Raw genomic sequence first — 26,506 nt, forward strand, 5'->3', positions numbered from 1 at the left:
TGAAAACCAGCAGCTTTCAGGTAATGGAAATGAATCCATTTATTGTTGATCAGTGCAGTGATTGTGTCCCAGAAACTTCACCACAGACAGCATCTCACTCCTGTCACAGACAGGAGCTGCAATGGAAATTGCAAATCGCTCACTCAGAAGCCAGACAGGTTGTGTTACACTGTAATAGTTTCTCAGACGCTTGTTTGGTTTCCGGTCTCAGGATTTTATTGTTCAGTTGCTGACATTTCACGTGAAACCAAACTGGACAGATCTGTGAAGACTGTCCTCAGTGTGTTACAATCATTTGGTCTGCACTTACGCAGAGCTCTCGTCACTGCAAAGGCTCGTCTCGCTTTGCAGTCAGGCCATGCCAGGAAGGGGGTCAGCCGGTCTGCAGAGCTATGCCTCTGTTAGCGATAATTGAGTTTCGTCTGTTGCTGAGACAGAATGGGAATGGATTTGAAGAGGAAGGAGGGAGGCCTCTGAGAAGTCACGGTTCGCCAGCTCCTGCCTGACAACCCTGCGCTTTCTTGCGACGATGGAATTCTCCAGCCGTATGTTGGGTGTTTCACTCTGCTCCAGTGGACGGCTCCTCACTCGCTGTTGGTGTGGCCTCAGCGGCCTTCTTCTCAAGGTCTGCCATCCGTTTTTGAACGATGCTCGGCATAAGCTGGATGTAGGCGCTCATCAGCCGATGGTTGGTGCAGATCTGCTTTCCGGCACAGCCACTGATGCAGGTCTCCTGGGGAGAGAGGACAGTCTGATCGTTAAACTCACCTCTCCACACACCAACATCACCAACTGCCCGCCCCCACCACCCTTGACCCTGAAAACCAACACAGCCATTAACACAGATCTGTAGCAAGAGGACGACTCAAGGATAAAGAGGAAAACATTTGCTTGGACGATGAGGATTTGGGTGAAGCCCTTAATAAGTACTTCACATCAGTATTTAATAAGGAGAAGGATGTGGAGAATATGGAGATCAGTGACTAGAGTATTGATATGGTAGGGCATTTCAAGGTAAAGGAGTTGGTAGTGTTGGGTTTCTTAAAGAGCATTAAGGTGGCTAAGTCCCCAGGGCTTCCCAGGTTACTGAGAGAGGAAAAAGAAGAGAGTGCTGGGGCCTTGACCATTCTCTTTGTGTTCTCTCCAGACACAGGCTAAGTCCAGTTGGACCAGTGAGTGCCTAATGTTGTTCCCGGTGAGTGGCTAATGTTGTTCCATTATTCAAATAAGGAACCAGGGATAATCCTGGAAATGACAGACCACTGAGTCTCATGTCAGTGGTAGAGAAGTTACTGGAGAGAATTCTTAGGTATAGGATTTATGAGCATTTGGCCTAATTAGGAGAGTCAGCATGGCTTTGTGCGTGGCAGTTTGATTGAGTTTTTTGACAAGGTCCCTCTTCGGAGGATCATCCAGATTAAGGTGCACGGGATCCATGGTGAATTGGCCATTCCGATTTAGAACTAGCTTCCCATGGAAGGCAGAGGGTAGTGCTCATGGAGGTCTGTAATTGGTGATGTTCCACAGGGACCTCTGCTGCCTGTGATTTATACAAATGACGTGGATGAAAATGGAAGGGTGTGGGTTGGTAAGTTTCCTGATGATACAAAGGTTGGTGGTGTTGTGGATAGTTTAGAAGACTGGTAAAGAATACAGTGGGGATATAGATGAGTTGCAGATACAGGCCGAGAAATGGCAGATGGAGTTTAACCCAGAAAAACGTGAGGTGTTGCACCTTGGTAGGGTAAATGTAAAGAGACAGTACACTGAGCAGAGTGATCTTAGGGTCCAAGTTCATAGATTTCTGAAAGTGCCACACAGGTTGATCAGGTGATTAAGAAGGTATATTGAATGCTTGTTTTATTAGTTGAGGGTTTGAGTTCAAAAGTCAACAAGTTATGTTGTAGCTTTATAAAACTCTAGTTAGGCTGCATGTGGAGTATTGCATACAGTTCTGGTTGCCTCACTATAGAAAGGAATTTGAGGCTTTGGAGAGGGTGCAGAAGAGGTTTACCAAAACGTTGCCTAGATAGAGGGAATGTGCTATAATTAGAAGTTGGACAAACTTAGATTATTTTCTTTGGATTGGTGGAGGCTGAGGGGAGATCTGATAGATTTATAAGATTATGAGAGGCAGTGATAGGAGTAGACAGGCAGCGTCTCTTTCCAGGGCTGAAATATCCAATACTAGAGGGCATGTATTTAAGGTGAGAGGGGGTCATTTCAAAGTAGAAGGGCAAGGATTTTTACTCAGAGTGGTGGGTGCCTGGAATGTGCTGCCTGGAGTGCAGGTAGAGACAGATACATTAGAGACTTTTAAGAGACCTTCAGATAGGCAGATGAATATGAGGAAAGTGGAAGGATATGGATGTTGTGTATACAGAAGGGATTAGTTTAGTTGGCCGTTTGATTATTAATATAACTAGTTCTGCATAACATTGTGTGCTGAAGGGGCTGTTGCTGTTCCCTACTGGTCTATGTTCTATTCTCTAGAGAGGCTATGTTCAATCCACCTCACCACACCATCTACCACAGTCTTTGTCCCCCCGCACAGCAAAACGCTGCCCCACAAGTTCCAGTACGTACCTGAGGGAGAGAGGGTCAGGTTGACTGTAAACACATTCACCACACTCACACCAGTTGTGTCCCTCCACAGTCCCACCCCGCGGAGACACAGATCTGTAAAGAGCAAGATGAACCTGCACCAGTGGCTATCCAGTGCTAGGTGTGACAGTGACAGATAGACCCACCAGATATCAACACTCAGCAGAACATAAGGACTAGGAGCAGGAGCTGGCCATCTGGCCCGTCCACACTGCTCCACCGTTCAATAAAAACATAAAAACCAGGAGCAGGGGTTGGCTATCTGACCTGTCGAGTCTGCTCCACCATTCAATAAGAACATAAGAACCAAGAGCAGGATTCAGCCATTCGGCCCAGCGAGACTGTTCACCATTCAGTAAGAACACGTGAACTCTGGATCGTTCGGAAGGCTGAAGGCATGATAGATAGGGTATCTAGAGAGGTAGATAGACCCAAGATGCAGGACATGGGAAACTGGGTGACAGTCAGGAAGGGGAAAGGGGTGAAGGAGTACCTCTCTGCCCATCCCCCTCAACAACACACTGGCTACTATTGTGTGGGGGTGGGAGGGGGGGAGATGATCAAATAGAGGAAGGTCACAGCCTCCGCGTCTCTGGCACTGAGTGTGACTCTGAAGGTGGCGGGGGCAGGGGGGGGCGGAGAGAAGAGGCATGTTGTGGTGACAGAGGATTCGTTAGTGAGGAGAACGGATAGGAAGTTCTGTGGGTGAGAATGAGATTCCTGGTTGGTATGTAGTCTTCTGGGTGCCAGGGTCCGGGATGTATCTGATCGAGTCCTTAGCATTCTTAAATGGGAGGGTGAACAGCCAGACGTCGTGGTTCATGTAGGTACCAATGACATGGGTAGGACAAGTAACAAGGTTCTGCAGAGGGAGTTCAGGGACTAAGGTGCAAAGTTAAAGGGTAGGATCTCCAGCTTTGTGATCTCAGGACTGCTGTCCATGCCATGTGCTACTGAGGCCAGATCTAGGAACATTATATAATACGTGGCTAAGGCAAACAGTAGCCAAGATGTGGGGTTGAGATTGCAAAGGGTGCTGGAAAAGGCACATAATAAGAGTAATATCACAATTGTAATGGGGGACTTCAATATGCAAGGGCATTGGGAAAATCAGGTTGGTATCCGATCACAAGAGAATTTGTTTGGATGCCTATGAGGTGGCTTTTTAGAGTAGCTTGTGTTTGAGCCTACTCGGGCGGGGCTATCTCAGGTTGGGTGTTGTGTAATAACCCAGATCTTATTAGGGAGCTTAAAGTAAAAGAACCCTTAGGAGGCAGTGAACATAATGTAATTGAATTCATATGGCAATTTGAGAGGGAGGAGCTTAAGCCACATGTATCAGTATTGCAATGGAATAAAGGGGATTCCCAGGTGGATTAGAGGAGGATACTGGTGAGGATGACGGCAGAGCAGAGATGGCTGAAGTTTCTGGGAATAGTTCACCAACTACAGGATAGACATGTCCCACAGAGGAAGTTGTTTTTAAATGGGAAGGTTGGCAACTGTGGCTGACAAGGGAAGTTAAGGAATGCATAAAGCCAAGGAAAGGGCACAAGGTAGCAAGACTGAGTGGGAAGCTTTTAAACTCCAACAAAAAGCAACTAAAAAAGCCATAAGAAGGGAAAAGATGAAATATGAGGACAGACTAGCCAATAATATAAAGTAGGACACAAAGTTTTTTCAGTTATATATAGAGTAAAGGGGAGGTGAGAATTGATATTGGGCCACTGGAAAATGATGCTGGTGAGGTAGTAATGGGGGACAAAGAAATGGCAGATGAACTTTGCATTTTATTCACTGTGGAAGACACTAGCAGTGTGCCAGGGAGCAGGAGTGAGTGCCATTGCTATTACAAAGGAAAAAGTGTGAGGCAAATGCAAAGGTCTTACGGTGGATAAGTCACTTGGACCAGATGGACTACATCCCAGAGTCCTGAGAGAGGTTACTGAAGAGATAATAGATGCATTACTTCAAGGAAGTAACAAGCAGGGTGGACAAAGGAGAGGCAGTGGATGTCATTTACTTGGATTTTCAGAAGGCATTTGATAAGGGGCCACACACGAGGCTGCTTAACAAGTGGCATTACAGGAAAGGCTCTGGCATGGATAGAGGAATAGTTGACAGGCAGGAGGCAGTGAGTGGGAATAAAACGGGTCTTTTCTGGGTGGCTGCCATTGACTAGTGATGTTCCTCAGGGGTCAGTATTGGGACCACTACTTATCACTTTGTTTGTCAATGATTTAGTTAATGGAGTTGATGGCTTTGTGGCAAAGTTTGCGGATGATACAAAGATAGGTGGAGGGGTAGGTAGTGCTGAGGAAGCAATGCAATTGTAGCAGAACTTAGACAAATTGGAAGAATGGGCAAAAAAAGTGGCAGATGGAATACAGTGTTGGGAAATGTATGATAATGCATTTTGGTAAAAGGAACAATCGTGCAGACTATTATCTAAATGGGGAAAATGTTCAAACATTAGAGGTGCTGAGGGACTTAAGAGTCCTTGTGCAAGACTCTCAGAAGGTTAATTTACAGGTTGAGTCTGTAGTAAAGAAGGCAATTAAAATGTTGGCAGTTATTTCAAGGGGAATAGAATGTAAACAGAAGGAGATAATCATCATGGCCATCACTGAATCGTGGCTGAAGGATGGTTGTAGTTGGGAGCTGAATGTCCAAGATTACACATTATATTGGAAGGATTGGAAGGTAGGCAGAGGGGGTGGTGTGGCTCTGCTGGTAAAGAATGGCATCAAATCAGTAGAAAGATGGGACATAGGATCAGAAGATGTTGAATCCTTCTGGGTTGAGTTAAGAAAGTGAAATTAGAAAAGGCGAGTCAAAAGGGCAATGTTATGGTAGTCATGGGAGATTTTAACATGCAGGTCAATTGGGAAAATCAGGTTGGTAATGGATCTCAAGAGAGTGAGTTTGTTGAGTGCCTAAGAGATGGCTTTTTAGATCAGTTTGTCGTTGGGCCTATTAGGGGATCAGCTATACTGGATTGGGTATTATGTAATGAACCAGAGGTGATTAGGGAGCTTAAGGTAAAAGAATCCTTAGGAACCAGTGATCACAATATGATTGTGTTCAACTTAAAATTTGATAGGGAGAAAGTAAAGTCTGACATAGCAGTATTTCAGTGGAGTAAGGGAAATTACAGTGGTATGAGAGAGGAGTTGGCCAAAGTAAACCGGAAAGAGCTGCTGGCAGGGATGTCAGCAGAGAAGCCATGGTGTGTGTTTCTGGGGAAAATGAGGAAGGTGCAGGACATGTGTATTCCAAAAATGAAGAAATACTCAAATGGCAAAATAGTACAACCGTGGCTGACAAGGGAAGTCAAAGCTATTGTAAAAGCTAAAGAAAGGGCATACAACAAAGCAAAAATTAATGGGAAGAAAGAGGATTGGGAAGTTTTAAAAAACCTACCGAGCAACTAAAAAGGGTGAAGATGAAATATGAAAGCAAGCTAGCAAATAATATGAAAGTGGACAGTAAAAGTTTTTTCCAAGTACGTTAGAGTAGTAGATGTAGTGTATATGGATTTCAGCAAGGCATTTGACAAGGTACCCCATTGCAAGGCTTGTTGAGAAAGCAAGGAGGCATGGGATCCAAGGGGAAATTGCTTTGTGGATCCAGAACTGGCTTGCCCATAGCAGGCAAAGAGTGGTTGTAGATTGGTCATATTCCGCATGGAGGTCAGTGACCAGTGGTGTGCCTCAGGGATCTGTTCTGGGACCCCTCCTCTTTGTGATGTTTATAAATGACTTGGATGAAGAAATGGAGGAATGGGTTAGTAGATTTACTGATGTGTTGTGGATAGTGTGGAGGGCTGTCAAAGGTTACAACGGGACATTGATAGGATGTAAAAATGGGCTGAGAAGTGGCAGATGGAGTTCAACCCAGATAAGTGTGAGGTGGTTCATTTTGGTAGGTCCAATATGATGACAGAATATAGTATTAATGGTAAGACTCTTGGCAGTGTGGAGGATCAGAGGGACCTTGGGGTCCGAGTTGACTCTGTAGTTAAGAAAGCATAAGGTGCATTGGCCTTCATCAATCGTGGGATTGAGTTTAGGAGCCGAGGTAATATAGGACTCTGGTCAGACCACACGTGGAGTACTCTGCTCAGTTCTAGTCACCTCACTATACAAAGGATGTGGAAACCATAGAAAGGGTGCACAGGAGATTTACAAGGATGTTGCCTGGATTGGGGAGCATGCCTTATGAGAATAGGTTGAGTGAACTTGGCCTTTTCTCCTTGGAGCGACGGAAGATGAGAGGTGACCTGATAGAGGTGTATAAGATGATGAGAGGCATTGATCGTGTGGATAGTCAGAGGCTTTTTCCCAGGGTTGAAATGGCTAGCAAGAGAGGGCATAGTTTTTAGGTGCTTAGAAATAGGTACAGAGGAGATATCAGGGCTAAGTTTTTTATACGCAGAGTGGTCAGTTCGTGGAATGGGCTGCCGGTGATGGTGGTGGAGGCAGATATGATAGGGTCTTTTAAGAGACTCCTGGACAGTCTTATGGAGCTCAGAAAAATAGAGGGCTATGGGTAACCCTCGGTAATTTCTCAGGTAAGGACATGTTCGGCACAGCTTTCCGGTGCTGAAGGTTTTCTATGTTTCTAAAAGAGAAATGAGAATGGTCATAGAACAGCTAGAAAATGAGGCAGGAGAAATAATAACAAAGGACAGGAGATGGCTAATGAACTAAATGAGTATTTTGCATTAGTCTTCACTGTGGAAGACACTAGCAGTATGCCTGATGTTGTAGTGTGTGAAGGAAGAGATGTGGATGCAGTTAGTGTTACAAGAGAGAAGGTGCTTAAAAAGCTGAAAGACCTAAAGGCACATAAGTCATCTGGACCAGAAGAACTGCACCCTAGGGGTCAGAAAGAGGTAGCATTAGAGATTGTAGTGGCATTAGAAACGATCTTTCAAAAATCACCGGACTTTAGCATGATGCCGGAGGATTTTAAAATTGCAAATGTTACTCCGTTCTTTAAGAAAGGAGGAAGGCAGCAGAAAGGAAATTATAGACTAGTTAGCCTAATTGTAGTGGTTGGGAAGAGGTTGGAGTTAACTGTTAAGGATGAGGTGATGGAGTATTTGGTGACACAGGACAAGGTAGTACAAAGTCAGCATGGTTTCTTTCAAGGAAAATCCTGCCTGATGAACCTGTTGGAATTCTTTGAGGAGATTACAAGTAGGATAAAGAGGATGTAGTGGATGTTGTATATTTGAACTTTCAGAAGGCCTTCGACAAGGTGCCACACATGAGGCTGCTTATCAAGTTAAGAGCCCATGGTATTACAGGCAAGTTACAAACATGGTTAGAGCATTGGCTGATTGGTAGGAGGTAGCAAGTGGGAATAAAAGGATCCTTTCCTAGTTGGCTGCCAGTGACTAGTCAGGGGTCAGTGTTGGGACTTCTTTTGATGCTGTATTTAATGATTTAGATGATGGAATAGATGGCTTTGTTGCCAAGTTTGCAGATGATACGAAGATTGGTGGAGGGACAGGTGGTGTTGAGGAAACAGGTAGGATGCAGAAGAACTTAGACAGGTTAGAAGAAAGGGCAATACAATATTGGAAAATGCATGGTCAATGGTCATGCACTTTGGTAGTAGAAATAAGTGTGTAGACTATTTTCTAAATGGGGAGAAACCCCAGAAATCTGCGATACAGAGGGACTTGGGAGCCCTTGTGCACAACACCCTGAAGGTTAACTTGCAGGTTGATTTGGTGGTGAGGAAGGCAAATGCCATGTTAACATTCATTTCAAGAGGTCAAGAATACAAGAGCAAGGATGTGTTGCTGAGGTTTTACAAGGCACTAGTGAACCCTCACCTTGAGTATTGTGAACAGTTTTGGGCTCCTCATCTAAGAAAAGATGTGCTAGCATTGGAGGGGGTTCAGAGGAGGTTCCAGGAATGAAAGGGTTACCATATGAGGAATGTTTGATGGCTGTGGGTCTGTACTCAATGGAATTCAGAAGGATGAGGGGGATCTCATTGAAACCTTTGAAATGTTGAAAGGCCTAGACAGAGTAGATTTGTAAAGGATTTTTCCCCCCATGGTGGGAGAGTCTAGGACAAGAGGGCCCTTTCAAAACAGAGATGCGGAGAAATTTCTTTAGCCGAAGAGTGGCGAATTTGTGGAATTTGTTGCCACATGCAGCTGTGGAGGCCAGGTCGTTGGGTGTATTTCAGGCAGAGATTGATAGGTTCTTGATTGGACACAGCATCAAAGGTTACGGGGAGAAGGCCAGGAACTGGGATCAAGGAGGAGATTTAAAAAAAAGGATCAGCCATAATGGAATGGCGGAGCAGACTGAAGGGGCCAGATGGCCTAATTCTGCTCCTATGCCTTACGGTCTTAGAATGCTGACACTCTACAAGACACTAGTCAAGCCGCACTTGGAGCACTGTCAACTGTTTTGAGCCCCAAATCTCAGAAAGGATGTGTTGTCATTGGAGAGGTCCAGAGGAGGCCATGAAGATGATTCTGGGAATGAAGGGGTTAACATACGAGGAGCGTTTGGCAGCTTGGGGCCTGCACTCACTGCAATTTAGAAGAATGTGCGGGGATCTCATTGAAACGTACTGAATGTTGAAAGGATGAGATAGGGTGGGTGTGGAGAGGATGCTTCCTATCACAAATAAGAGAAAATCTGCAGAATTTCTGCAAAAGACTGAGGTCCTTTAACATCTGCCGGACGATGCTGAGGATGTTCTACGAGTCTGTGGTGGCCAGTGCTATCATGTTTGCTGTTGTGTGCTGGGGCAGCAGACTGAGGGTAGCAGACACCAACAGAATCAACAAACTCATTCGTAAGGCCAGTGATGTTGTGGGGATGGAACTGGACTCTCTGTCGGTGGTGTCTGAAAAGAGGATGCTGTCTAAGTTGCATGCCATCTTGGACAATGTTTCCCATCCACTACATAATGTACTGGTTGGGCACAGGAGTACATTCAGCCAGAGACTCATTCCACCGAGATGCAACACAGAGCGTCAAAGGAAGTCATTCCTGCCTGTGGCCATCAAACTTTACAACTCCTCCCTTGGAGGGTCAGACACCCTGAGCCGATAGGCTGGTCCTGGACTTATTTCATAATTTACTGGCATAATTTACATATTACTATTTAATTATTTATGGTGCAACTGTAACGAAAACCAATTTCCCTCGGGATCAATAAAGTATGACTATGACAATGAGAATGTGGAAATAATTAATTACACACAAAATGTTGGAGGAATTCAGCAGGCCAGGTAGGATCTACGGAGAAAAGCACTGTCGACATTTCAGGCTGAAAGCCTTCGGCAGGTCTGGAGGAAAAAAGCTGAGGAGTAGATTTGAAAGATAGGGGGAGGGGAGGGATGAAACAAAGAGCTGGGAAGTTGATTGGTGAAAGAGACAGAAGGCAATGGAAGAAAGAAAAGGGGGAGGAGAGGAGCACTAGAGGGAGGCGATATGTGGGCAAGGAGATAACATGAGAGAGGGTAAAGGGGATGGGAAATGGTTTTGGGGGGGCGGTGGCATTACTGGAAGTTTGAGAAATCGATATTCATGCCACCAGGTTGGAGGCTACCCAAACAGAATATAAGGTGTGTTCCTCCAACCTAAATATGGCCTTATCCCGACAGTAGAGGAGGCCATGGATGGACATATGGGAATGGGAATGGGAAGTGGAATTAAAATGGGTGGTCACTGGGAGATCCCGCTTATTCTGGTGGACGGAGCATAGATGCTCGGTGAAGTGGTCTCCCAATCTACGTTGGGTCTCACTGATATACAGAAGCACTGAACACAGTGACTCACAGGTGAATTGTCGCCTCACCTGGAAGGACTGTCTGGAGCCTTGAATGGCAGTGAGGGAGGAGGTGTAGCGCAGGTGTGGCACTTGTTCCGCTTGCAAGGATAAGTGCCAGGAGGGAGATCAGTAGGAAGGGATGAATGGACAAGGGAGTCACGTAGGGAGCGATCCCTGCAGAAAGTGGGAGGGAGGGAAAGATGTCTTTGGTGATGGGATGCAGTTGGAGGTGGCAGAGATTTCGGATAATTATGTGCTGGACGTGGAAACTGGTGGGGTGGTAGGTGAGGACAAGAGGAAACCTATCCTTGGTAAGACATTACCTCTGGTGGGGGTATCCAGAACTAGATGGCACAGTCTCAATATGGAGGGGCGACCTTTTAGAACAGAGGTAAGGAGGAATTTTTTTAGCCAAAGTAGTGAATCTGTGGAATGCTGTGCCACAGACTGTGGTGGAGGCCAAGTTCGTGCATATACTTAAGGTGGAAGTTGATCGTTTCCTGATCGGTCAGGGCATCAAATGACTTGGCGAGAAGACAGGTGTACGGGGTTGAGTGGGATCTGGGATCAGCCATGATGGAATGGCAGAGCAGCTCAATGGGCTGAATGGCCTAATTCTGCTCCTATGTCTTATGGTCTAAGGTGTTGGTGTAGGAGGCAGGTACAATATTTTTGGATCACTAGGTTCTCTTCCAGGGAACAGAAGGAAAAGTTTGTACCTGAACCGGATGGGGACTAATATCCTAGCGGGAAGGTTTGTTAATGCTGTATGGTGGGCTTTAAACCTGAGTTGCAGGGGGATGGGAACCAACAGTGCCAGAACAGCTAGTGAGAGGTTGTGGAAGCAGATGTTGGTGAGACCTCAGACAGTTAGGAATCAAAAGGTTGAGCATGGTGCAACTAGTGTCCTGGGCTGTGTATATTTCAATGCAAGAAGTATCATATGAAAGACAGATTATTATGCTAAAGGAAGTTGGTTTACAGAGTCAATGTGTAGTGAGGAGAGGCTGTTGACAGGGCAAAATTGCAGTCAACAGGATGAGTTGCAAAAGGTTACAGGTGGACAACATCGAAAAGGGTGAAAACAGGATTGAAGGTGTTGTATTTGAATGCATGCTGTATATGGAATGAAGTAGAAGAACTTGCAGCACAGTTGCAGGTTGACAGATATGATGTTGTAGGAATCAATGAATCATGACTGAAAGAAGAGCATAGCTGGGACATTAATGTCCAAGGACATACAATGTATTGTAAGGACAGGCAGGAAGGGAGATATTGCTCTGTTGGTAAAGATGAAATCAAATCATTAGAAAGAGGTGACATAGGTTCAGAAGGTGTTGAATCATTGTGGATAGAGCTAAGGAACTGCAAGGGTAAAAAGACACTGATGCTAGTTGTATACAGACCCCCAAACAGTAGTAAGGATGTGGCCTACAAATTACAACCGATGATAGAAAATGCCAAAAGGACAATGTTACAATAGTCATGGGAGATTTCAATATGCAGGTAGATTAGGAAAATCAGGATTCCAAGAGAGGGAATTTCTAGAGTGCCTATGAGATGGCTTTTTAGAGCAGTTTCTGGTTGAGCTTACTAGGGGATCGTCTAATCTGGATTGGGTGTCGTGTCATAAGCCAGAATCAATCAGAGAGCTTAAGGTAAAAAAAACTTAGGGAAGTGATCATAATATGATCGGATTCACTCTGAAATTAAAGGAGGAGAAGCTAATGTCAGATGTATCAGGATTACAGTGGAGTAAAGGGAATTACAGAGGCATGCTCTCAGGAGTTGGCCAGAATTGATTGAACTCTGGCAGAGATGATGGCAGAGCAGCAATGGCTGGAATTTCTGGAAGCAATTTGGAAGCCATAGGATACATACATCCCAAAGAGGAAGAAGTATTCTGAAGGAAAGATGACACAACTGTGGCTATGAAGAGATGTCAAAGTCAACATGAAACGAAAGAGAGGGCATATTATAGAGCAAAAATTTGTCGAAAATTAGAAGATTGTGAAGCTTTTAAAAGCCAACAGAAGGCAACTAAAAGTCATTAAAGTAAAGATGGAATACGAAAGTAGGCTAGCCAATAATATTAAGGAGGATAGCAAAATTTTCTTCATCTACATGAACTGTAAAAGCGAGAGTGGACATCAGACCATTGGAAAACGATGGTGGAGAGGTAGTAATGGGGGGGGGGCAAACAAAATAAGTATTTTGTGTCAGTCTTCACTGTGGAAGGCACTAGCTATATAGTGGAAGTTTCAGGAAGCAGTGTCATGAAGTGTATGAAGTTACCACTACTAGGGAGAAGGTTCTTGTGAAACTGAGAGGTTTGAAGGTAGATAAATCACCTGGACCAGATGGTGTACACCCCAGGGTTCTGAAAGAGGTGGCTGAAGAGATTGTGGAGGCTTTAGTAATGATCTTTCAAGAATCACTGGGTTCTGGAATGATTCCGGAAGACTTAAAAATTGCAAATATCACTACATTTTTTCAAGAAGAGAGAGAGGCAGAAGAAAGCTAGTTAGTTTGACCTCAGTGGTTAGGAAGATGTTGGAGTTGCTTATTAAAGATGAGGTCTCAGGGAACTTGGAGGCATATGATAAAATAGGCTGTAGTCAGCATGGTTTCTTCAAGGGAAAATCTTGCTTTACAAATCTGTTGGAATTCTTTGAAGAAACAAGCAGGACAGACAAAGAAGTATCAGTTACACAAGAACGTAAGAAATAGGAGCAGGAGTAGGCCATTTGGCTCGTTGAGCCTGCTCCGCCACTCAATAGGATCATGGCCATGGACTCCTCCTCCTACCTGCCTTTTCCCCTTAATTTCTCAATTATGCAAAAATCTATCCAACCTAGTCTTAAATATATTTACAGAGGTAGCCTCCACTGCTTCATTGGGCAGAGAATTCCACAGATTGACCACTCTCTGGGAAAAGCAGTTCCTCCTCATCTCCACCCTAAATCTACTCCCCTAAATCTCGAGGCTATGTCCCCTAGTTCTGGTCTAACTTACCAATGGAAACAACTTTCCTGCCTTTAGGTTATCTATCACTTTTGTAATTTTATATGTTTGTGTAAAATCTCCTCCTATCCTTCTGAATTCCAGTGAGTATAGTCCCAGGCAACTCAATCTCTCCTCATAGTCTAACCCTTCATGTCTGGAATCAACCTGGTGAACTTCCTCTGCAACACCTTAAAAGCCAGTATATCCTTCCTCAAGTATGGAGACCAGAACTCCAGGTGTGGCCTCACCAGTGCCCTGTACAGTTGCAGCAAAACCTCCCCGCTCTTAAATTCAATTCCTCTAGCAATAAAGGCCAACATCCCATCTGCCTTCTTGATAGCCTGCAAACCAACCCTTTGTGATTCATGCATTTCCTAGTTCCTCTGCACGGCAGCATGCTGCAATTTTTTTTACCCTTTAAACAATAATCTGCTCTTCTATTTTTCCTTCCAAAGAGAATGACCTCACATTTACCAACATTGTATTCCATCTGCCAGACCCTTGCCCACTCGCTTAAACTATCGATATCTCTCTGCAAACTCTCCATATCTTTTGCCTAATTTGCTTTTCCACTTAATTTAGTATCATCAGCAAACTTAGATCCACTACACTCGGACCCCTCTTCCAGATTGTTAATGTATATCAGGAACAGTTGCGGACCCAGCACCGACCCCTGCGGTACACTGCTCACCGATTGCCAACCCGAGTTAGACCTATGTATCCAAACTCTCCGCTTTCTATGAGTTAACCAATCCTCTAGCCATGCTAACACATCACCCCCAACTCAATGCATCCTTATCTTATGGATAATCCTTTTACGTGACACCTTATTGAACACCTTGTGAAAATCCAAGTAAACAACTATTTCCTTAGTAATCCAAGGCTGGCTCTCCCCACTCTTACTGTCCTCGCTTTTTACTGGAATATACTTCTGTTGAGCACCGTGAAAAATCTCCTTGAAAGTCTTCCACTGTTCCTCATCCAATTGTAGTCTCCATTGTTTAAGCACAATACATGTTTTAATTCGAATTATTACACCCTCCATTTACATGAGAAACTCAATCATACTGTGATCACTCTTTCCAAGAGGATCCCTAACTACATGATCACTAATATTACAGGACCAGATCTAAGATAGCACGTTCCCTTGTAGGTTCAGTAACATGCTGCTCAAGAAAGCCATCACATAAGAACATAAGAAATAGGAGCAGGAGTAGGCCAACCGGCCCATCGAGCCTGCCCCACCATTCAATAAGATCATGGCTGATCTGTCCGTAAACTCAGCTCCATCTACCTGCCTTTTCCCCGTAACCCTTAATTCCCCTACTATGTAAAAATCTATCTAACTGTATCTTAAATATATTTACTGAAGAAGCCCCAACTGCTTCCCTAAGCAGAGAATTCAACAGATTCATCACTTTCTGGGAAAAACAATTTCTCCTCATCTCTGTCCTAAATCTTCTCCCCTGAATCTTGAGGCAATGTCCCCTAGTTCTAGTCTCACCTACCAATGGAAACAACTTTCCTACTTCTATCTTATTTATCACTTTCAAAATTTTGTATCTTTCACAGATGTATTGTATGAAGTCCTCCTCAAGAACGCCTTGACCAACTTGATTCACCCAATCTATGTGCAAGTTAAAGTCCCCCATGATAACTGCTGTTCCATTCTCATATGCCTCAGATTTTTCTCTGTTTATTGCCTGTGTCACTGTAATGTTATTATTCGGTGGCTGATAGACAACTCACACTGGTGATTTTTTTCCCTTTACTATTCCGAATCTCTACCCAGATGGATTCAACATTCTGCTCCTTAGATCTTGTATCGTTTCTCACTGTTGCCCTGATCTCATCCTCAATTAAAATTGAGTGCTACCCCAACTTCCTTACCTTACTGCCTATCCTTCCGTATTACCTGATATCTTGGATATTTAATTCCCAATCCTCTCCACACTGCAACCACGCTCTCGGTAATGGCCACTAAATCATACCCCTTTGTACTGATTTGTGCCACAAGTTCACTGACCGTGTATTAAATACTATGGGCATTTAAATAAAGAGCCCTTACACTCATTGTGCTTTCAAAATCTTGTGATCTTTTTCTCTTTTGCACTTGACATTTCTTTACTCCAGTCTTACTTATCTTTTTTTTATCTTTTGCTTTTTCTCTATCTTTATCCACATAGGAATGAAAGGGTTACCGTATGAGGCACATCTGGCAGCTCTTGGGCTGTATTCCCTGGCGTTCAGGAGAATGAGGGGGGGATATCACAGAAACATTCCAAATGTTAAAAAGCCTGAACAGATTAGATATGGCAAAGTTATTTCCCATGGTAGGGGAGCCCAGGACAAGAGGGCAAGACTTCAGGATTGAAGGACATCCATTTAGAACAGAAGATGCAGAGAAATCTGTGGAATTTGTTGCTACGAGGGGCTGTGGAGGCCAAGTCATTGGGTGTATTTAAGGCAGAGATAGATAGGTTCTTGATTAGCTGGGGCATCAAAGTGTATGGGGAGAAGGCAGGGGAGTGGGGCTGACTGGAAGAATTGGATCAGCCCATGATTGAATGGCAGAGCAGACACGATGGGCCAAATGGCCTACTTCTGCTCCTATATCGTATGGTGTATGGTCTTTTCTCTTTTACTTTATTCATACTTCTCCAATCAGCTGAACCCATCCCCTATTATTTACCTTAAACCCCTATCCACAGCCCTAGTTATGTGGTCTCTAGGATCCAGGTCCCATCACGGTTCAGATGGAGCCTGTCCCATTGGTACAGCTCCCTCCTTCCCCAACACTGGTGCCAATTTCCCATGAATTGAAACCCACTTCTCCCACACCAATCCTTGAGCTATGTATTTAATTCTCTAATCTTCCTGACCCTCTGCCAATTTGCATGTGGTTCAGATAGTAATCCAGATATTACCACCTTTTTGGTTCTGCTTTATAATTTAGTCCCTAGCTGCTCAAATTCCCTCAGCAGACCCTCTTTCTTGTTCTACCTAAATCATTGGTACCCACATGGACCACAAATGGATCTTTCCCCTCCCACTGCAAATTCCTCTGCAGGTCAGACACAATGTCCCAAACCTGGGCACCAGACAGGCAACACCTTTGGGATGCTATGTCCTCACGACAGAGAACTCTGTCTATTCCCCTGACGATACTATCCCCAATTACCACAACATTTCTCTTCTCTACCCCCTTGAATGGCTCCCTGAACTACGGTGCCACAGTTAGGTTGCTCATCCTTCCTACAGCCCCCACTCTCATCCACACAGGGAGCAAGAATCTCAGACCTGTTGGACAAGCGCAAGGGCTGAGGCTCCTCCAGCACTGTCTCTTGGACCCCACTACCCGCCCCACTCGCAGTCACACCCTCTTGTCCCTGACTACAGACCAAATTTGAGGCAGCTAACCTAATGGGTGTGCCCTCTTGAAACAGAGAATCCAGGTAACTCTCCCCCTTCCTGAGGTGCTGCAGTGAAGCTCAGATTCCAGGTCATCAACTTTGAGCCTGAGTTCCTCGAGCAGCCGACATTTACTGCGTGGTCACCAGGAATCACAATGGGGTCCACCAGCTCCCACATCATGCAGCTGCAGCACACCACCATTATCCCTACTTTATTTAATTTAATTAGCTACAGTTTAGTGACTTCTTATTCAACCACTCCAACAGCCCTACCTGTGCTTCTTCGACAAAGCCTCAAGTTTCCACTCCTACGCTGGTCCACTCACACAATGGCCGCTCTGCTTTGACCCCACTTTACTTTTATTTGCTCCTGCTAATGAATTGCAAATTGATTTTGTCCACTTCTGATGTTGTGTACTTCACAAGCCTATGGTATTACAGGAAAGATTCTAGCAGTGGCTGATCAGCAGGAGAAAAAGAGTGGGAGTAAAGGGAGCCTTTTCTGGTTGGCTGCCGCTGAATAGTGGTATTCCACAGGGGTCTAGGTTGGGACGGATTCCTTTTATGTTATATATTAATGATTTGGACGATGGAATTAATGGCTTTGTTGCAAAGTTTGCAGACAATATGGAGATAGGTGGAAGGGTACATAGTTTTGAGAAAATAGAGAAGCTACAGAAGGACTTAGATTAGGAGAACGGGCAAAGAAATGGCAGATGGAATGCAGTGTCGGGATGTGTATGATCATGCACTTTGTTAGGAGAGAAATTTCTCTATTTTCTAAATGGAGAGAAAAAACAAAAAACTGAGGTGCAAAGGGACTTGAGAGTCCTTGTGCAGGATTCCTGAAGGTTAATTTGTATGATGAGTCAGTGGTGAGGAAGGCCGATGTTACAATTCATTTCAAGAGGACTAGAATATGAAAGTAAGGATGTAATGTTGAGACTTTATAAAGCACTGGTGAGGCCTCCCTTGGAGTTTTGTGAGTAGGTTTGATCCCTTTATCTTAGACAGGATGTGCTGAAACTGGAGAGGGTTCGAAGGAAGTTCACAAAAACGATTCCAGGATTGAATTGCTTGTCATATGAAGAGCATTTGATGTCTCTGGGCCTGTATTCTCTAGAATTCAGAAGAAAGAGGGGGTGACCTAATTTAAATGGCGAAAGGTCTCAATAAAGTCGATGTGGAGAGGATGCTTCCTATCGGAGAGTCAGAGACCAGAGGACACAGCTTCAGAATAAAGGGCTGTCCTTTTAGAATGAAGATGAGGAGGGATTTCTTTGGCCAGAAAGTGGTGAATCTGTGGAATTCGTTGCCACAGGCAGCTGTGGGGGCCAAGTGTTTATGTATATTGAAGGCAGAGGTTGACAGATTCTTGATTGGTCAGGGCATGAAGGGATATGGGGAGAAGGCAGGAAATTGGGGCTGAGAGGAAAATTGGATCAGCCATGATGAAATGGCAGAGGACGCGATGGGCCAAATGGCCTAATTCTGCTCCTACATGTTATGGTCTCATGGACTAGGAGCAGAAGTCAGTGATTCAGCCTATCAAGCCTGCTCCGCCATTCAAAAAGATGATAAGGACTAGGAGCTGGGGTCAGCCATCCAGCACGTCGAGGCTTCACTGCCATTCAATAAGAACAAGAAACAAGAGTCAGCCATCCGGCCTGCTGAGCCTCCTCTGCCATTCTGATCTGGATGTAGACCAAGCAACAGCTACCTTGTTTTTTCCCCACAACCTTTAATTCCCCCGCTATACAAAAATCTATCTAAGTGCGTCTTAAACATATGTAATAAGGTAGCTTCCCCTGCTTCCCTGGAAAGCGAATTCCACAAATTCACTACTCCCTGGTCAGAGCAGTTTCACCTCATATCTATTCTAAATCTATTCCCCTGAATCTATGTCCCCTAGTTCTCATCTCGTTTACGAGTAGAAACAACATTGCTGTCTCTATCTTAACTATCCCTTTAATAATTTCATGTCTCTGTAAGATTTCCCCCTCATTCTTCTAAATTCCAGTGACTATTGTTCCAGACAACTCAATCCCTCCTCATGGGCTAATCCCCACAGGTCCAGAATCAACCTGGTGAGCCTCCTCTGCACAGCCTACAAAGCCAGCACACCTATCTTCAAATAAAGAGACCAGATCTGCAAGAAGTACTGCAGGAATAGCTTCAGGCACACTGTCATCAGATTGCTGAATGGCCAATTAAGCTATGTATACTACCTCAATGTTTTTCTTTTCCTTTTTCTGCTCTCTTTTTCACTAATTAGTTAATATTTTACATGCTGTGTAAGGTTTCACTGCTAATGTAACCGTTTGTTTCTCTGTAGCAGCAGTGTTTGGACTAGGACTAGAGATACTGGGGGCTCTGGAACGTGCGCCATACAATGAGGAGTGTTGTTTCTTTGTGTGTCTGACAGAAGGGATTTCACGGTCTTTTGTCCGCGACAGATGAAGAGAGAAGACACGAGTGGAGCGAGTTGGTAGGTTGGTAGACTGGAGGATGGAGTGGACTTGGAGTGAAGTCCAGGAGTTGACGACACTTGGAGGTCGATGGGCAACGAATGGACAGACAATTGTGAGCTCCAACATGCACATTAGACTGTATCATTAAAATGGGCCCTTTTTCTTTTTGTTTTCTTTAATAACCCTATAGTCAGGGTAAGAATGATAAAGCTGAATTATTTAATTGCATATGGTGTACTATCTGATATTTTGTGGTACAGATTTGTAACCAGGCAACACATCGCGCAGTATCCATGCAAACAATATTTCTCAAGTTTGGCTGGGCCGCAGGCTGTCTTCCCCTAGACAAATGCATGCTGGCTGAACCGGAGGGTTTTATACACGCACACGCATGTACATACATAGTACCATATTACTACGTATTGCATACAAACGAACTGGAGGTGATGCTGTTACCTCAATGTGCGTCAGGTGTCTGTAGTTCAGGTTGGTTACACATTTGTTGAAGCAGCTCTCTGTCATCTTGTTGTAAACGAGCAGAAAATCTCGCAGCTGAAAGAGAGCAGAGTCAGAGATGTTGGGTGTGATGGGGAGAGAGACAGGACAGGGGAAGGTGAGGGGGGCAAGGAAGGGGAGGAGGAAGAAGAGGAAAGGGGCGAGGGAGGGAAGGGAGTGAGGGGGAGGGGGAGAGGGAGGGGAGAGGGAGGGGAGGGGGAGGGGGGAGAGGGAGGGGAGAGGGAGGGGAGGGGGAGGGGGAGAAGGGAGGGGGAGAGGGGAGGGGGGAGAGAGAAGGGGGGAGAGAGAAGGGGGGAGAGAGAAGGGGGGAGAGAGAAGGGGGGAGAGAGAAGGGGGGAGAGGGGGGGAGGGGAGGGGAGGGGGAGAGGGGAGGGGGGAGGAGTCTGTAAGATGGGAGAGGAGGGGGGTTGAGAGGGGGTGAGAGAGGGGAGAGGAGGGGGCGCAGGTGGGGCGGTGTGAGAGGGGGAGAAGGGGTATGGGAGAAGGGGAAGGGGGTAGGGGAGAAGGGGGAAGAGGAGGGAGGAGGAAATGCAGGAGAGAGCTTGTTCCCTACTCCATCCGTACACTCTGCTCCTATCACTTTCTCATCCCCTCCACCTACTCTCTTCTACCTCTATTTCCGGCTGTTTAGACGCATCTAGTCATAGTCATACTTTATTGATCCCGGGGGAAATTGGTTTTCATTCCAGGCATATTACAGCCCTCCGCAGGATGTATAATCAATTATAGAACTTCAAGGAACTCAAATTCTCGAATACAACCCAGTCTCATGTATAAATTGAATGATAGACTCTTCAATCAGATGTTGATTCTCTTGATGGCCAAACAAAGACTGAATAGAAAACAAAAATAAATTTAAGCCACATAGCCTCTTGAACAGCTTGCTTCTTTCAATTTTGTATCGATTACAGCTCAGCAAAACATGCTGGACTGTCTCTGGACTACCAGAGTCACATAATCCAGTAGGATGTTTTCCTATTATCTTTAAATAATAGTTTAGCCCACAATGCCCCAACCTAAGTCTTGTAAATTTCACCATATCTCTACGACTTAAAAGGTAACAGTCTGAGACCTTTTTAACTAGTGGTTGACTAGAAAAATAATGCCTGCCCCTTAATTCATTTTTCCAATCCTCCTGCCACTTCTTCTCAATTCTGCTCTGCCTAGGGGAACTCTAATTTCTACTTGCCTGCTCTGTAAGGAAGACTTTGCAATGCCATCCACAATTTCATTTCCCACCATCCCAGCATGCCCAGGTATCCATGAAAATCTAACTGCACAACCCATCTTCCCTACTCTAAACAACACTAAGAGAGTCTCAATAACTGTGTCAGGATGAGCTTTTGATTTACTCCCTTTTATAGACTCTAAGGCAGCAGCAGAATCTGAACAGATGATAACCCTACGTGGTCGAGAGTCTTCTGTCCACCATAAGGCCCTGAAGATTGCTAATAATTCTGTTGCAAAGACAGAAACACCATCTGAAACCCGGTGACCAATCTTAACACCAAGTTGAGATGCATACATCCCAAATCCTGCCCCACTGCTCTCCAGACCACTGAGCCATCAGTAAAAATCTTCAGATAAGATCCGCATTTATTATTTAAATACTCATTTGTGATCAACGCTGATGGAATTGCACTGCTTCCTTTAGGCTGAAAAAGGAGGAACAGGTCTACTTCTGGTTCTAGGAAAGAGCCAAAAAGGGACGTGTGGCAGGCAAATTTGGCCAACTATGTCTTCCTCAGTCAGTTTCAATTTCACAGCCCAGTTATTAACCAAATCTAAAAATGGGTATCTTTTAATTTTACTTTGGTGCTCCGACTTCCCCTGCAAAAGACACTTTGGTGGACAGCTGTGATTGAATCCATTTAGTTTTGCCCAATACTGCAGGCCCAACTGAACTCGTCTTAAATGTAGAGGCACTTCTCTCATCTCCACACATAATGCCGGGACTGATGTTGTTCTAAAAGCTCCACAACAGAGTCTAAGTGCTTTGGACTGCACAGTGTCTAATTTTCCAAGCACTGCCGTAATAGTGGAACCATAAACAATACAACCATAATCTATAACTGATCTAATCATAGCTAGATATATTGTACATAGTTTCCCGCCCTGCTCCCCAGTGGCATCCAGCAATACTTCTCATAACATTTAAAACTTTCTCACACTTTGTCGACTGTGCCTCTTCCTAGAGATGCGGCCTGGCCTGCTGTGTTCACCAGCAACTTTGATGTGTGTTGCTTGAATTTCCAGCATCTGCAGAATTCCTGTTGTTTGCGTTTTAAAATGCCTACACCGAAGAAGTTTAGATCCTCTCTTCGACGGGAGTTCAGTGAAACCATCTCTCACTGCTCCCCATCTGTAATTTCTTCGGCTCTTCAACTTTTCGACCATATTTTGACTCAGACTCGCGCCCTCCTGTCTTTTCCTATCATTTTGGATCTCCCCCTCCCCCTCCTACTTTCATATCTCTTACAAACTCTTCCTTCAGTTAGTCCTGACGAAGGGTCCCGGCCTGAAACGTTGACTGTACCTCTTCCTAGAGATGCTGCCCGGCCTGCTGCGTTCACCAGCAACTTTGATGTGTGTTGCTCACACTTTCCAATTGTTTTATCTATATGAACCCTCCAAATAAGTCTTTCATCAAACCAGACGCCAAAAAATTTGAATACCTTGACTCTTTCTTGTAGAGAATCATATAGACACAATTCACAATCAGGAATCTTTTTTCTAAAGCCAAAAGTCATGTATTTGGACTTAGAAGCAGAAATCCTGAAACCCCATTTATTAGCCCAGTTTTCAACTGAACTTAAAACCTTTTGTACCTGCCTTAATATATACTTGATGTTTCTTCCTCTTTTCCAGATTGCACCATTGTCTGCAAACAATGATTTGCCAAATCCTGTCCCTACCTGATCAAAGCTATCATTTATCGTGACATTAAAAAGAACTGGACTAATGACACTTCCTTGAGGGGTACTATTACCTATTTTAACTGACTTGGAGCTTGTTCTGCCTATTCTTACTTGAATTGTCCTTTCCTTAAGGAAATCTTTGATCCAATTAAACATTCTACCTCTAATTCCCGCATCAGAGTTTAATTAACAAGCCATCCTTCCATAGTGAGTCATATGCTCTTTCAGTATCTAGAAATACACTTACCATTACTTCTCTATTTTGAAAAGCTTTTTTAATATCATGATCTAAAAGGGCAACAGATTCCATTGTTGATCTTCCAGTTCTAAAACCATTTGGATAGGCCGCAAAATGTCCCTTATTTTCCAAAAAATAAACAAGTCTGTTGGTGACCATTTGTTCCATAGTTTTACAAAGCACTGATGTTAAAGCTATAGGCCGATACGAACTAGGACTAGAGGCGTCCTTACCTGGCTTTAAAACTGGAACTACCACCGCATGCTTCCATTCTACTGGTAATTTTCCTTCTTTCCACACTGAATTAAACAATGCTAGAATTTCTATTAATACAGACATCTAAATGCTTAAGCAATTCATAACATAGTCCATCCCTACCAGGAGAAGTGTTTGAACCTGATTGGACAGCTTCCTGCAATTCCTGAAGGGAGAAAAACAAATTTATGGAGCTATTATCATCCAAAACTCCTGTCCAATTTCCAACTTTCCTTTCTCAAATCACCTAACTCTTCAGAACTGTGTAACACTTGGAACACCTCAACAAACATATCAGCCTTTTCCTTATTGGTTACAGCTTCAATATCCCCTTCCAGCAAAGCTGGGATAGATGGTTTCCTGTATATCCCTGACATTCTGTGAATGATCGTCCATAGCTGCTTTATAGGTGTCTCAGGGCCCAGGGTTCCACAAAATCTTCTCCAACTATCCCTCTTTGCATTTTTAATTACTCTCCTTACTACTGCTCTTTCCTTTTTATACTCCATAACATTACCTAACACTGGGTACTTTCTTAATTTCCTGTAAGCTCTATTTCTGTTTTTTACTGCTATATCACAATTTTTATTCCACCACGGAACTAATGCTCGAGCCTTAAGTACATTCCTTAGCGGAATAGTCAACTGAGCAACTTTATGAATTATAGAACAGAGGGATTCATTCCAATCATCTATGGAGCCCTCGCTATTAATCTCTTCTATTATATCCACAGCTTTCTCCTGGTACTCATCCCAATGGGCCAAAGAAAAATTATACCTAGTAGACCTCTCCTCAACTTCTACTATCAAATTTCTACCAAATCAACATAATGTAGGATAGTGATCACTTCCTAGTGTGTATCTGTCCATAACATCCCATTCCCCAACCCTAGCTAAGTTTGAGGAAGTGATAGATAAGTCTAAGTGACTACACGTATTCTTTACAATATTAAATCTTGTAGGCCTTCCGTCATTTAGCAGTACCATGTTGTATTTATCTAGAAACTCCTCTATTACCACTCCATTACTATCTTTACTTTCACTACCCCATATAGGATTATGGGCATTGAAATCTCCAACCCAGATTACTGGGGATTTTAGCTTATTCGTAATTTCATCCAAATCTGATAATATCATATTACCTGGATTATAAAAGTTAATCAAAGTTATTTGACCACGAGAGCTCCAAACCTCCACAACCACAATTTCAAGGTTAGATTTAATACCAAATCTTCTGAACTAGAGTCCCGTTTTTCTGAAAGTTGCACACCCTCCACCAGATTTACCTGTTCTGTCAGCTCTCAAACTATCATATCCAGGGATCACAAAATCTAAATGAGGCTTTAACCATGTCTCCTGTATACAGATCAAATCAGGCTTGTCTTTAAAAGTTCCAACAAATCTTTTTAATTCTTGACCATTTGCAGATAAACTCTTGCATTCCATTGTAATATTAAAAACATAGAAATACTAATTATTGGCCTCTCCATCCACATAAAGCTCCTCCGTACTCTCTGATCCCAACAACTGGGAAGTATTCAGTGATTGTTTGTCTGTCATATACCCATGTAATTTTTCCAGCGAAATCTGTTTTATATCAAGGAATCTCTCTGCAGCTCCAACAACTACTTTTATCATATCCGACCTCTTGGCTGTAGTTTTAGCCCTGACCAGTACATCAACAACAAACACCAAAAAAGACTCGTTAGTCATCAACAACATGCCTGAAGGAACCATAGTTGGAGAACTCGGAATGAACTGACTCCCCATCATTCCAATCTTTTCTTTACTTATCTTTTGGTCTCTATCAACTTCCTTTACTGCTTCAGCATATGATATTTTTTGTTGGATACTAACATCCTGAATCTGCTTTGCCTTACTAAAATACTCACATCCTCTGAACACCACTATATGGTCCCCTCCACAGTTACTGTATTTAGGCACCGCTGCCTTACATGCTTTAATATCATGATCCTCTCCACATTTCATACATCTTCTTTTACCTCGACATGAACCAGCAATGTGTCCAAATCTCTGACAATTCTAATAGCATAAGGGAGGCCTAATGTATTCTCTAACTTGATAAGACATGCACCCAAGATAGACTCTAGCTGGAAGAACATCACCTGCAAAAACCAGAAGAACAGGGGAATCCCAATTACCACCTTCTCTCAATTTTAATCGTTTGGCTTCAATCACTTGACCACCTTTAATATTGTCCAAAATTTCCTTTTCAGTCATGCCAGACCAAATACCATACACTACCCCCTTAACTCCCTTCCTTTCTTTCAGAGTAATACATCCACTTTCACAACCAATTTTCCCACCATTTTAGCACTGTTATATTGGTCAATGTCTTTGCAACAAATTTTCAGCAATCCATTAGACAAAATCTTGGCCTGGCATCCTTTACATATTTGGTTCTCTAATGCTGCTGCCACTCTCAAAGGATTAAGGGCTCTAAATCCTCCTCCTCCTTCCTTCTGACCTTTAATTTTATACAGAACTATAAATTCCTCCAATTCACCCACTTTCCTCAGTTTGTACTTCAGGTCTTTCACTTGATGCACCCCTTTTTTGGCTACCCTTACTCCTGGAGTATTCCACAGTCTCCCGCCCTCCCCCTTCAATCTCAACCCCCTCTGCAGCCATAGGCTACAAGCTAACCCTTTCCAAACTACTAGGCTCCTCCATACCAAAGTTCCCACTCACTCAATCCAGCTAACCAGCCAGCCAAGAGCTACAGCTTCAGTCACTGGCCAGCAACCGCACCCCCACCACCCATCTCCGCCTACACTCACTTGTTCCCTTCCCTCCCAGTTTCTCCCTCATTCCCCTCTCCTCTCTCTTCCTCCCCACACTCCCTCGACCCCCCACTTTCCGTTCCTCGTCCTCACTCGCTATCCACCGTCCCCTCTCCTCTCTGCCTGTCTCCGTTCCCCTCTCCCTCACTCACGTTCCGTAACTGTCCATGCTCAGCTGCCATCTTGCGCTAACCTTTGCGCCCTGGTTTCCGGGCGACCCGGCTGACAGGTGAATGGATGTCGTCACTTCCTGGCGGCGGCCCCGGTGCAGCTCGGGGTGTCGGACCGCTGCGGAGGCAGGAGGCGGCTGGAGGTAAGCGGGAGGGAACGGGGGTGGTAGGCAGCGAAGTGAGGATGGGCAGTGTGAAGGAAGAGCTGAAGGTTATGGTTGGGGGGAAGGGAAGAAAGGGATGAGAGGGAGGGGTGGGATGAAGGGGAAGAGGGGATAAGGAGGAGCGGAGGGGATGAAG

General features: G+C 44.3%; 2 protein-coding genes across 4 annotated transcripts in view; one reads left to right on the forward strand and one right to left on the reverse strand.

The window, feature by feature from the left end:
* Positions 1-24: 24 nt before the first annotated feature.
* Positions 25-26,305, reverse strand: timm10b (translocase of inner mitochondrial membrane 10 homolog B (yeast)). Of its 2 annotated transcripts, XM_063054813.1 has the most exons (4): positions 26,189-26,230; positions 23,357-23,399; positions 19,763-19,858; positions 25-733 (listed from the first exon to the last, which is right to left on the reverse strand). In XM_063054813.1, the coding sequence occupies exons 1-4, from the start codon at positions 26,203-26,205 to the stop codon at positions 560-562; spliced, it is 330 nt and encodes a 109-aa protein (XP_062910883.1). In that variant the 5' UTR covers positions 26,206-26,230; the 3' UTR covers positions 25-559. The 2 variants fall into 2 exon arrangements, with proteins under 2 accessions (XP_062910883.1, XP_062910884.1); XM_063054814.1 differs by lacking the exon at positions 23,357-23,399 and having other exon boundaries at positions 26,189-26,305.
* LOC134349855 (arfaptin-2-like) overlaps positions 26,263-26,506 on the forward strand; it is a 139,280-nt gene continuing 139,036 nt past the window's right edge. Inside the window, exon 1 of one of the 2 annotated variants that reach the window (XM_063054808.1) lies at positions 26,263-26,349. The gene's annotated coding sequence lies outside the window, so the exon portion shown is untranslated. The remainder of the gene's footprint in view (positions 26,350-26,506) is intronic. The other variant, XM_063054809.1, reaches the window with a different exon arrangement.

The sequence above is a fragment of the Mobula hypostoma genome, chromosome 7 (genome assembly GCF_963921235.1).
Source record: "Mobula hypostoma chromosome 7, sMobHyp1.1, whole genome shotgun sequence".
NCBI classification, from domain to species: Eukaryota; Metazoa; Chordata; class Chondrichthyes; order Myliobatiformes; family Myliobatidae; genus Mobula; species Mobula hypostoma.

Coding starts and splice junctions, on each gene's coding strand:
- timm10b (XM_063054813.1), bottom strand. Junction 19,859..23,356: donor AGGTTCAAACACTTCTCCTG/GTAGGGATGGAC, acceptor GCTCTCTTTCAG/CTGCGAGATTTTCTGCTCGT. Junction 734..19,762: donor GACACCTGACGCACATTGAG/GTAACAGCATCA, acceptor CTCTCTCCCCAG/GAGACCTGCATCAGTGGCTG.